Here is a 12,881-nt window from a genome sequence, read left to right on the forward strand (position 1 = left end):
CGAGATGCCTGAAGACGGTGACGTAGGCCATCACTCCAGTCTTCAGCTGCGGCAATTCAGTAACCGCGCATGGCTGCTGGAACTCCTCGCAGACGACGTCAACAATTAAGGCGACTTCAGGCTGCGTCGAAGAGAACATTTAAAGTAGTCCTTCGCGTGCAAATGTTTTGGTGGTCTTTCGGAGTTCGTCGGAGCCTAATGCTTGAATTTTTCACCTCGGTGAGGGCACTAGTCAACAATGTTGCGAATGCGCTTTTCCAACGTCTTTTCAATGCCCGTTGCTTCCGCTAGGAATTTCACAATGGTCTTGGGCGGTTTACATATCCGACGTAAATCACTTGCTTCAAAACCGCAGATGAGGAAAAACTCTAATCTCTGCCATGTGCGGGTCGACGTGGCTGAATTAAGGGTTGATTTCTGCTCCGAAATCACGGTGCTCTCATTAAACTTAGGCCCACTCCTTAAGCATGACGCTCGCGAATGTTTGTAGAAATGTAATTGGTGAAATGGTGTAAAAACTTAAGCTGTGAAAGGGCTGCTTTTCACGCTTTCAATTGTTAAACATAGCGGTTCTTGAATAGGTTTCTGGCCAGCTTCTCAGATTTCCGAAAAGTGATCCGTGAATGAGTGCCCGTGTCACCTGCAGCTCACGTTGCTGCAGGTGACACGGGCACTCTCAATATGCCAGTTATCTGGGCCACCAGGTTCCTAGTCTTCTCGAGCAGAGGTCAAGTACTCGGGCGGTAGTCGTAGCCTGCGGCTATCTCCCTCGCCCCTAACGACGTTCACGTTATTTCTATGGTAGGGTTGATTCTGTTTCCATGAAGCACCTCTACCAGATGTCACGCTGTAGTGACGGTGAACAACACAGTCAGAAGAACCGTGAGTCATGAAAGAATCTTTATTGGGCGTACCTCTGAACCAAGAAAACAAGTTACAGTGGGGCAGAACGATATTCATTCATATACCCTAAAGGCCCATTCGGGCATTACAAGGGGGGGGGGGAGCCAGTTACAATTACAAAACGTGTAGAAAAAGCACATTGGTAAGATAGAGTGACAGTGACATAATTATATATAGAAAGAATAACATACGCAAGTAGCCACTCAATACATAAATAATCACACATTTAGGAAAACCTTCAACTTTTTAACAAAAACATCATGGTTAATGGCAGATACAATCTCCCTCGGTAGTCTATTCCAATGATATATTGCCAAAAGTAATGGTGAATTACGGTACAGATTAGTGCGAGCAAAAAGGGGTTGCACTTTAAATGGGTGATCAAAACGCTGAAAAATAGTATGAGCTGCATTGATGCAAGATTCGCGGAACGCGCATCTACTATGAAAAAGCGCGTGAAAATGTGATAACAAAGTTATTAGTCGGCGGTTTTGAAGAGAGGGCAATGAAAGTGATTCCTTGATGTCCGTAACAGTGTAGTTTCGCGAGTATTTTTTGTGATATACCTTGCTGCTTTATTTTGTAATGCTTCGAGTTGAACAATCAGATAGGTCGGATGCGGATTCCAAATAATGGATGCATACTCTACCTTTGAACGAACAAGCGTAGTGTTTGCTAATAACTTAACTGAGTCCCGGGCACGTGATTTGATCGTTGAACAAATTATTTGCCATTAACAAGTATCGGCTATTCTCACTTTTTTTTCGTAATAGATTCCAGCCTTATCATTGGCGCTCGCGTGTCTTCCAGAATGCACAACTGTATTCGACTTACGCGTGCAATTTGATTACAAAACGCTCCACTATTGCAGAATGTTCTGATACATGCTGGTGTCTCATGCCCTGAGCTGTAACTTAACATTTGTTATTCGGTGAGACGCGTATATTGAAGAAAGAAGTACGCGGGTCAATAATTAACTAAAAACTATCTGAGTTGTCCTATCATTGCTCGCAGGGACACGTTTGTCAGATCTTGCTAAAAAATTCCACTGCTGTCGTTAGAGCGCAGGGAAAGTCAAAAGAGATGACTTCCGAGTGAATAAGAAACTGTACATTGAAACTGATGGAGGTTACACCTCATCACCACAATACTTTGAATATTCACTCTGGAAGAAGATGTATTGATAGGTTCCAAATGATTTGAGTCGAATAAAGTCTCCCATTTGTCAGCAGTATGATAAAGAATAAAAATTTTCGTTAAGAATACAAGAGCCAGAGAGAACCAAAACATCACGCACATTGAATAATTTGTAAGTGAAGCAAATTTTCCCATGGCTGTGTCCATGTATTGTAAAATATGTCCCAGAAAGGCAGCAAGGCCGAAGGACCTCAATATTTAGAGATTAGTTTTAGTTGACAAGAATGCAGTGCCTCCTATTTTAATGGGTTCCTCATGTGAAGTACACCCTTCCATTCGCACTGCAGAATCCTCAAAGCACGGTTAGCTAAACCTTGATTACTAGTACACTGTAAAAACGCTTGCACAAAACTACACGAGGTTTCAAGGATCCTGTGCGAACATTGAACCTTCTAGTTACGCCAACACAAAGCTGCAGCGCAATATGGTTTTTCTAGAAATGAGTTGGCTAAAGCTACGTTGGCGAACAACATAGTTTTGCAAGCAGTGAGCTCTACACAGGATCTGCAGTATACCTCGACATTGAAGCATACCAAATTCTGGCGGAGACGACGTTTTGTCACGTAATTTAGAAAAATCTAGTGGCATCCTTTACGTCTCGCATTTCACTCAGCCCTTTAAGCATGCAAAGACACGATACGTTCAGTTAGTTTCTGGTCAGTGTGGGAGAATGTCAGCGTTATTTTTCTGCTTCATGGTCCCGTTCCTATGCAAAACACGTAGGTGATCTACTTCCCTTGTGCACTAGTCACACCTCCCTAGTCACACTGCACTAGTCACTGCCCACCCGTATGCGTCACGTGATCTGCAACCAGTTGAGCTGCATGTCTAAACGAAACTCCACACAATTCGCACCAAATATTCTTGCAGAGATGTGCGTCGAGGTTTTCTTTCATTGCAAACCGAAATCCACGCTGCTAGGAATCGTACGGCTATTTACCCTCTTGAATTCTTTTGCGGTGTCTGCTCAAAGATGAGTTATACTTAAATGACTGATTACATATGTCGCAAATAAAAGGTCTGTCGTCACTGTGCGACATAAGATGAGCTTTAAGGTCCGCTTTCCTTTTGAATGGTCTAGTAAAATATTGGCAGATATGGGGTTTCAATCCCGTGTGAATTAGTTGATGGCTATGGAAACTGTCACTGCGCGCGAACAATTTATGACATATTTCGCATTTGTAGGGTCTTTCTCCTGTATGCGTCCGGTGATGCACGGTTAGAGTAGCAGCGCTACTTAGCAATTTACCACATGTTTCGCATTTGTGGTTCGACTTGTCGACAGGCGATCGATCGCGTGCTCTGAACATGGGCGCTGTGCCTCCCGTACGTTCGTGGGGTGTTCCGTGTGAGGCATCCCGTCTGCTGGAAACCTTCCTACTGGCGTCGCAGGACACTTGCTGCTCTCTTCCTCCGGCTTCAGTAGCATTCCTGCAAGGATATGGGCAATTTAACTCAAGATGGCCGACTTTCTTGTGGGATGGCAAAAATAGGTTTTGACCCAATGATAGTTTGGCAAAGTAAAGCGTACCATAATGGTAAGGTGACTCGCTCAACATGAGCGCTAAGTTCCTGCATTGGTATTTAGCGCTCGATTTGGGCTGTTTATTGTCAGAAATTGAACACTGGTGCTATCAGTGGCCTGTGATGCTGAACAGTAAATTAAAAACTTTTCTCTTTCGAGATGCAAGCATAACGGAAGCATTTCATTATCTCATGCATCATGTATATTCTACATGAAACAGGCGAAGGAGAGTACAAATGTCTGTGAGTGATGCTAAGTAAGACAGTAAGGAAGAAAGATGAGACTAGTGGCTGTGAAAAAAAGCACAACACTTATTTTCAGAAAAACTTTGCATCTTCGGTTTTGTATCGCATACCTCTCTCATGCGGACAGTGAAATATCGGCCAGACAGGTCATTGCAATAATGACCGCATGCGTCATCATCATCATCATCAGCCTGGTTACGCCCACTGCAGGGCAAAGGCCTCTCCCATACTTCTCCAACAACCCCGGTCATGTACTAATTGTGGCCATGCCCTGCCTGCAAAATTGTTAATCTCATCCGCCCACCTAACTTTCTGCCGCCCCCTGCTACGCTTCCCTTCCCTTGGGATTCAATCCGTAACCCTTAATGACCATCGGTTATCTTCCCTCCTCATTACATGTCCTGCCCATGCCCATTTCTCTTTCTTGATTTCAACTAAGATGTCAATAACTCGCGTTTGTTCCCTCACCCAATCTGCTCTTTTCATATCCCTTAACGTTACACCTATCATTCTTCTTTCCATAGCTCGTTGCGTCGTCCTCAATTTGAGTAGAACCCCTTTCGTAAGCCTCCAGGTTTCTGCCTCGTAGGTGAGTACTGGTAAGACACAGCTATTATGTACATTTCTCTTAAGGGATAATGGCAACCTGCTGTTCATGATCTGTGAATGCCTGCCAAATGCACCCCAGCCCATTCTTATTCTTCTGATTATTTCCGTCTCATGATCCGGATCCGCCGTCACTACCTGCCCTAAGTAGATGTATTCCCTTACGACTTCCAGTGCCTCGCTGCCTATTGTAAATTGCTGTTCTCTTCCGAGACTGTTAAGCATTACTTTAGTTTTCTGCCGATTAATTTTTAGACCCACTCTTCTGCTTTGCCTCTCCAGGTCAGTGAGCATGCATTGCAATTGGTCCCCTGAGTTACTAAGCAAGGCAATATGATCAGCGAATCGCAAGTTACTAAGGTATTCTCCATTAACTTTTATCCCCAATTCTTCCCAATCCAGCTCTCTGAATATCTCCTGTAAACACGCTGTGAATAGCATTGGAGATATCGTTTCTCCCTGCCTGACGCCTTTCTTCATTGGGATTTTGTTGCTTGCTTTATGGAGGACTATGGTGGCTGTGGAGCCGCTATAGATATCTTTCAGTATTTTTACATACGGCTCGTCTGCACCCTGATTCCGTAATGCCTCCATGACTGCTGAGGTTTCGACAGAATCAAACGCTTTCTCGTAATCAATGAAAGCTATATATAAGGGTTGGTTATATTCCGCACATTTCTCTATCACCTGATTGATAGTGTGAATATGATCTATTGTTGAGTTGACCGCATGCGTGACCATCGCTATTTGCTACGTACAGGTACAGGAGGGAACTTGCCATTGCATTGCAAGAAGCACGAATGCCGACCTTTTATTCATAGTTTATTGATAGTGGGTAGAGAGCACTGCAAACTGGAAAGAGAAATTAGCGAAGCGTTCCACATGAAAAGGTTGGGCGCGCATACTTGTGTGAGTGATCCTTCGGTTCAAATCAATGATAAACAACTGCAATTTCGAAATTTATCATGTCAATCCACGTGTTGTTGCCTTTGTCGGGAAGGGGTGTGATTTCGCTTTTGTGTACGTGTACAACTTTTTTTGATAATTCACTACAAACCTTGTCATCGTTCTTGGGTGTATACACATGCGTGGCGGTGATTTGTGGATTGCTATCACAAAAAACTTCAGTTGCAAGTCCAGCGTTGTCCTCTCTGTTTCTACTTGCGCTCGCTTCCATACTTGCTGGAAACCATTATACGTTCACAAAGATGTAACTTTGTTCCTTGAATTTCTCATCGCCTTCTTCAGTATATGACTAATCTAATATGTAACAGCTTCGGTTCCGATATTATGACATTCCTTTAAATTCCACAAGCTTGAATACTCGTACAGGGTGTTGCCGAGCACATGCATTTCTCTCCAAATGTACCTAGGTAGTAGACCCTGAGGTGAAGGTTTTTGTTTACCCCGACAGCATATTGTCTAAACACCAGTTAATATTTGGCCTTTAAGTCATCTGGACTTTTAGCCCTCGTGCAAATGCGTCAGTGGAAGCTTAACTCTTGTAGTATTTTACAGGATAACAGGTAAACCCTGTTTCATTTTATGAGCCTCGACTCGGATGAGCATATTGCCTTCACAATCTTTACATATTCCATAATGGGGAGCAAACCTGCAACTCTACCGCACATTGCGGCATGTTAACAGGATGGAAAATCGGGCGAGCCTGTATAGCGTTGTGGTTGAGGCATCGGGTGTGCACATTTCCGTGTGATGTACGGTCGCGCTGTCGGAACCGTAAAGTTAGTCAAGGCCAGCCGCTTCTGCCGAATACTCAAAACTGCTGATGCAGTACCTGTTTCAGCCATCAGAGCTAGCCCTCCCAAGGAGAAATTACCGAGTATAGGCATGATTGTTACACGGGTAGCCATCGCTGTCGTCTCCGAGTTGTTTTGCAACGGAGCTTTTCTGAATGTTAACTTACATAGCGCCGTCTTCAAAACTGGCTGATGCTTCCTCCATGCCAGCGCGGCTTGTGCTGGGCCTTGCGTGATCGATGTTGCCGATGAACCCCAGGCGCTGGTGACTTGTGCTCCCATTTTCAGCGACACCTTTATGGCACAAAAGTAAAGTAAAGGTGTTCATTCGCCGTTGTTCAAGGGCAATTCTTCGGAATGGATATTCCATACTTATGGTGGAAGGCAAGAAGCTTTTAGCGGTCGACAATCTTTACTGCGGTGCTTCCATACGCAGTGCTTTATCTGTGTCTTGAATGCATGCAAGAACTTCGTGGCGATGGGTGAGCCGTGCACGATCAAGAATGTGTAGTGTTGGATTCTTCTGACGCTTATCACGCTTTATCTCAAACCACGGGCAGAACACGAGTGTGGTAAATATGAAAACAACATCTCAGTCCCTTGTGCATGAAACCCTTGACCCAATATATTTGCTGGGCTATCCAGTATTAAGCACATTAGATGCCTCACGAAGTTATTACTTATTATACATTTTTTGGGAGCAACAGGCATAGCCCGACGCCGACGAATACAATGCAGATTTAGAGGACTCATTTCTACCGATGGATTTAACATTGTTCTTTGACGTATGCCCTTAATTTATTGGCTTTCTATGACGTAGGTGCGTACTCGAAATACGTACTCGAAATACGTTCTCGCCTTTCAGAAAGTGGTTATCTGAACCCCTTTTGGTGAGTCTTGTATAGAGAAACACATAAGTACCGGTTGTAAGTACCGGTTGTAAGTACTGCACGTTTCCCAGCTCATTACGAGCGCTAAAACGGCTGTACTTAACAATGTTCCTGTGTAGCTCATCAATAGACTATAGAACAGTTTTCAAAAAGATAACTCACGGCGCATATATAAGAGTCGTATTGCAGAAAGTGCATTAGCTTGGAAGGAAATGCGGATGTGGTTATTCACGGGGCAATATGTAACTAAACTGTGCAATGGAAAGCCTCGAAGGACATTAAAAGTGTTGACTGTGTGGATAGTGCTGCAAGTATCGTAGCTAGGTGCACGTATCTTATATAACGGTGCAGCAATTGCGTAATAAAAGGAACACGGGAGAGACCTAAGAGGCGGAAATTACGGCATAAAACTGTCATGATGACCATCTACGCTACTGCAATTAGCATTGAAACTCCATGGACAGGTCGAATTTTCGGATGCACTTTTCTTTACAATATTAAGGGGGGGAGGGTTGAATTGGCTAAGAGAGTGTATGGCATCATTGCATCCACATGTCTTAGTGCCTATGCCTTCGTACGCCTAAGAAAACATTAAACGCGGATTCCCAACCACCGGAACTAAAGATTCTAGTTGCATCTTTGACATCGAATGAACTACAGTGTGGTAGCAAAGGCGTAAATTAAAGAACTTAATTTTATTGTCTGGAATTCTCAACTTTATTAGTCGCACGATTAAGGTCACACCATTCGTGTCGCCCGCGAAATAGGTTGTGCGGACACTGGCAGTACGAATAATGGATGACGTATCCAAGGAAAGCTAATCACCTTACAAAAAAAAGTATATTTAATTTGGAAGACCGGTGTTTTAGTATGGCGTAGATTTTCTTCTTAACAAAGCTTTATGATCTTGAAGTAGTGGCCCACTGATTGTCAATCGTTCGGTAAAGTGATTGTTACTGTGTCACTACGAATAGTGTTTACGCTTGAGGTGCCAATAGCTTAGCTATTTGGTAAAGATTTGTTGCAACAGAGCGCAAACAACTACCCAACAATTTTCTATCTCCTTGCATTGCATTTTCATTATATATTTAGTATTGTTTATGCTGCGGCTGTGGATTGCTTCGTAAGAAATAACGAAGAGTTTCAATATAAGCTGTTTTGGGTGCATGCCCCAAATTGTACGCTGTAACGTCTACATTCGGCCGCAGCGAGATATGTCTGCTGCTCGTAACATACTATTGATGAGGTATTTTCACACTCTGCCTAAAAGGTACCAGCACTGTTAAAACATTTGAAACGTCCAAATAATTGCACATTACCCACGTAATTCGGATCAAGGCACTTGCTTTGTAATCCAGCGTGATCGGTTTAAGGAAAACATTGTCCCGATGTTAGTAAGTCAAACCCTCCAAGAGTATGCTTGGCGAATAAAATTGTAGACCGACGAGTCATACGATGATTTCATTTACGAGTGAATTTATCATTGCATGGAATGTACAGTCTCGGCTTCTCCCCTCATCATCTAGGAGCATGCTTTATCGGCGCCCCGATACAAGAACACATTCATTGAAAACTTCTGCTGAATAGGTTATGTATGAATGCGGATATTATCTGATAAGCACAAATTTCTTAGGACAGTCATAAGCCGGCTCATGCGGAAACCGTCTTGGCAATGCTAGTCAAATGCATCTTTATAGGCAATAAATGTACCGCTGCCATTGTAACCATTGGGGCTATTTTCCATATTTGAGGAAAAGGCGAGTGACAATTGCCTACGTACCGTCGACGTTGCAAATCTCGTTGGTCGTGGGCGTGTGCTGCGTGTTCCCCGGATAGCGCAAGGCATCGTCAGAAATCCTACGAATAATTACTGGACAGTTACTAGCTGTGACTAGAAAAAAAGAGGTGAAATTGTATTTAATTTCTACCCGGGACTTCAAGCTATAGCACCCCATCGCGTGTGTGGAGTACAATGCTTATACGTCAGTGAGAAGTATTTTCTTCTGTAAGTATACGTTCGCTTCATGTTTTGAAAAATCTTTTCCTGAGCGCTAAGTAGCTTACTTTGCGCTAAACGTGGCAATATTTTCGCACCGCCCTCACGTCGACGCGTCTTTATCTAAGAATGCTTTCGATTTCAAAGCTCAAGCTGGCTGTAAAAAAGAGCCATTTTAGGTGGGAACCAATATACAGATGTTAAGGCCTATTATATGGGTCGGGCCTAAGCGTAACAGTATTCAACGAAAAAAATGAGAAGTGGTAAAGCTCACGTTCTGTAGGCGCCCAATGTAGATGAAGCGCCCTGGGTACCGTCACGGCTAGTACGCTGTGTTGCTTCGGCCTTCATGCTTAAGTCCAGAGGCATGCATTCGTTGCTGCTTTCTTCAGCCATGGCTGATGTCTCGATGTCCTGTAACTGGCGTGTATTGTCCACTGCACGTTGTTGAATCACAGCGCATGCGGCTAGTACGGCTAGTGTTGCTTCGGCCTTCATGCTTAAGTCAAGAGGCATGCATTCGTTGCTGCTTTCTTCAGCCATGGCTGATGTCTCGATGTCCTGTAACTGGCGTGTATTGACGACTGCACGTTGTTGAATCACACCACATGCGCGCTCAATGCCAAAAAAAGAACGGAAACTAATAAAACTTTTGTCACTTCGGTGTTTCGAGAAAAATGATACTGCATATCTGGAAAAAAACGAGACGTTTGAATCCGCCACTAGCTTGAGCTTAATGCACAAATTTTCAAACGGCAGCAGAGGCGCCCTGATTACCCATGCTATCTACCCACCAAATCATTTAATAAAGCTCACTTACTACGAAAAAAAGTAGGGTTATCGTATAATATCGCCACTTTTCTTTAATGCTCCTCACAAAGTGACGTGGAAATTTTGCTGGGAAGAAAGTGCTCGTGGAAGCGCTCGTGGAAGCGCAAGAGGTATAGAAACTAAGGTAGCCCTAACTAGCGTACGATTACCAGATCTATGATGTTGGGCTGCTGAATACGGGGTCGCGGCATCGAATCCGTGTCATGGCGGCTGCATTTACATGTGTCCGAGATGCGGAAACACACGCGTACATAGATTTAGGAGCACGTTAGGGAAGTCCAGGTTGTCTAAATTAGAAAGTAGTCTTGGCAGGTAAAACCCTTCAATTTTTTTATAACGAGAGGCAACGATTCTGCAAACTGATGTGGCATTCTCTGGCTCGGTTTAAATGAAGCAGGTAGTTCTTCTCACCTGACGAGTGGCGCATGCTTTGTTCTGTTGCACACAAATTCCAGTGGTGTCTTCACTAACCACTAGCAATGTAGAATTGCAACTGCTTCGAAATTAACGCGAATATTCGGTAACGAACACTCATGCGCCGTGCATAGTCTTATCTCAGTAGTCAGTACTCGTACTCAGTACTCGTATCTGAGTCACTGGATACAGTTTCTTGTGATTTCTCTACATTCGTAAATTACGTTTCACGGCCAGCATGCCGAGTGGTTGCTGTCATTAAAGAAAATGCGTTGTTTCCCACTCCGCACCTCGTAGATTTGTGTTTTACAAGCCTGAGTCAAATATGGATGAAAAAGAACCAACTTCTAAACCTTTATAACATTTGGGAGTATCTAGCCACAACAGGTAAGTGGAGTCAGTTTTCCCTGTGCTCTCGTTGTGAGCGGATTCACGCTCCTGTTTTCGCCATTGTTTGAATAACAAGAGGGCCAGTTTACCTTCTGCTTTCATTTCTTCGTGAAAATGGTTGCGGTACGAAAGGTTCCGCCGCTGCAAACACGACTGAATACTGAGAACAAATCGCAGAATGATGTGGCGCCGATGGTTTTTGAGTTTGTACTACATCGCGCAGGCCTCAATTGCTATCTGTATTTGTTGTGGCTGTGCCAGTTGAAAATACATTATGCTGAGCATCACCAGGCGATGTTAACCCGCTGGTGGCTCAGAGAACATCAATTTATTGTAGTAAATTACATGCGTTTTTGTTGCTTAAGCAAAGGGGAAAAGTCTCGCGAACGGGTTGAAAAAGAATTACGGTTTATTTGTCACTAAAATTTCTTTGTCTACAGAAGTCGGTTCGTATACCTCCAGAGAAATACAGGTGCAGATCTCGCTTTTTGCAAAAGAAGATGCATTGCTTTGCCGTGAGATGCGTGTTGATTCATGAGCTTCGACTTCGGAAAAAGATGCAAGAAGTTTTCAAAATTGCCATACGTACGTTCGAACACACAGTGAATCAAGCTAGGTTTATTCCATAGTATTTCCTACAATATACTACAGGGAAATCTGACGCTGCAGTCGTTGAGCTATCATAGGAATGATGCGAAGCACACGGGCTTGTCTGATCTTCGTGCTTTTTGATGCAGACATTCTTGTGGATTTTTTGATTCCGCTTTGTATGCATTTATTATCGTAAATTTCAGAGAAATCTGTTTTTCTAAGTGGAGATAACGCTGCGAACGCGAACAATTGCTACTCATTGCAGTGGTTCAGCTTGTCGATGTGGCCAAATGGAAACGCGACAAGGGTCTTAAGGCACTAGGTTGCCCGCAATAAATTCATGTTGATGCGTGCGTCCGTGACGAAGCCATTTGAAGCTAGAAAGACGAAGTCAAGGCAAATCGATGCACTTCCCATAAGTCCCATGCTAGCTGAAGTGCCCCCATTGCAGCTTCCGTTGACGCTATACTTATTTATTCATTACTTGTTACGTAGAACTCGCCAGGCATTTTGTGGGGATGTATAGGCGTTGCGGGTCCTTAAAACCTAATTCCTAGCACAATATGGACAACCAAGGACCACTCAAAGTAATGTGAATACTCGATAAAAAGTTGCTTTAAAGCTTACGTGCTGCAACCGAATATTCAAGTGTGGAAGAAGTGGTTCAGGGTATTCTGTATTTCCGTTTTTCAACATGAAAGCAAAGTTTTTTATTCAAGAAGCAGTGTTAACAGGCATGGCTACTGCGAAGACTGTACTTCTTAAAGGTATTTGACAAATACTGAGTGTGGTATAAAGGTACACAAGGATAAGATGTCTCAGAAAGGCTGGCCAACGTTTCGAAAGGAGCGCCTATCTTCGACAAAGGTGGTTTTCTTCTTGTTTGCAATTCTTATTCCCCTGACATTTCACCTGACCTGACAATTCTTTTTCAATTCTTACATCACGCATCAGGTTAGTTGGGTGATGTCACTGGTGGTCGTGGTCGGTGGTAGCTGGCTCCAAAGGGAGAGACTGAAAAATAAATGAGCGCTGTTGCTTGATTTCTGTGACGATGGAATGAGAGTAGAAGACTGGGAAGGCAGCAGAAAAAAAAGGAAAGGAAAAGCACGTCGGAGGGTGTTCGGGGACGGGGAGGTTGGAGAACCTTCTGGGAAGAAGAACAAAAGCCATGGCTGTGGTAGCCTGCATGTGTTTTTGGTGTTAAAAAAGCTGGTCAAGTGGTCAGTGCTCGAGTAACAAAAAAAAAGAAACGAGTTGAACGAATGACTTGAGTGGGGTAGCAGCAGTGCATCGGGTAAATTTGCAGATGTTAAGGTGGCGACCAAGAGTGTAGGGGCAATGGATGGGGTAGAATGCGAGTATGCAATGACATATATTGGGATAGAGTGCGAGTAGACAAAAAGAAATAGAAACCTTGTCGACTTTCTTCTATAGACAGTGTGAACACTTCGAATAACCAGGAGACCAAATCTTTAGAAAGGCAAGGTCGTCTATAAGAACTCTATGGAATTTCTCTAGGCACTCTAAAATCAT

General features: G+C 43.6%; 1 protein-coding gene across 1 annotated transcript; it reads right to left on the bottom strand.

Moving 5' to 3' along the window:
- Nucleotides 1-2,107: 2,107 nt before the first annotated feature.
- Nucleotides 2,108-9,728, bottom strand: LOC139050031 (transcription factor che-1-like). Its single transcript, XM_070526165.1, has 4 exons — nt 9,394-9,728; nt 8,904-8,980; nt 6,401-6,527; nt 2,108-3,531 (listed from the first exon to the last, which is right to left on the bottom strand). The coding sequence occupies exons 1-4, from the start codon at nt 9,660-9,662 to the stop codon at nt 3,033-3,035; spliced, it is 972 nt and encodes a 323-aa protein (XP_070382266.1). The 5' UTR covers nt 9,663-9,728; the 3' UTR covers nt 2,108-3,032.
- Between the last annotated feature and the right edge of the window lie 3,153 nt (nt 9,729-12,881).

Source organism: Dermacentor albipictus, chromosome 9 (assembly GCF_038994185.2).
Source record: "Dermacentor albipictus isolate Rhodes 1998 colony chromosome 9, USDA_Dalb.pri_finalv2, whole genome shotgun sequence".
Classification (NCBI taxonomy): domain Eukaryota; kingdom Metazoa; phylum Arthropoda; class Arachnida; order Ixodida; family Ixodidae; genus Dermacentor; species Dermacentor albipictus.

Coding starts and splice junctions, on each gene's coding strand:
- LOC139050031 (XM_070526165.1), bottom strand. CDS start 9,662: ATGGCTGAAGAAAGCAGCAACGAATGCATGCCTCTTGACTTAAGCATG. Junction 8,981..9,393: donor ACATTGGGCGCCTACAGAAC/GTGAGCTTTACC, acceptor AATTATTCGTAG/GATTTCTGACGATGCCTTGC. Junction 6,528..8,903: donor CGAGATTTGCAACGTCGACG/GTACGTAGGCAA, acceptor TGTGCCATAAAG/GTGTCGCTGAAAATGGGAGC.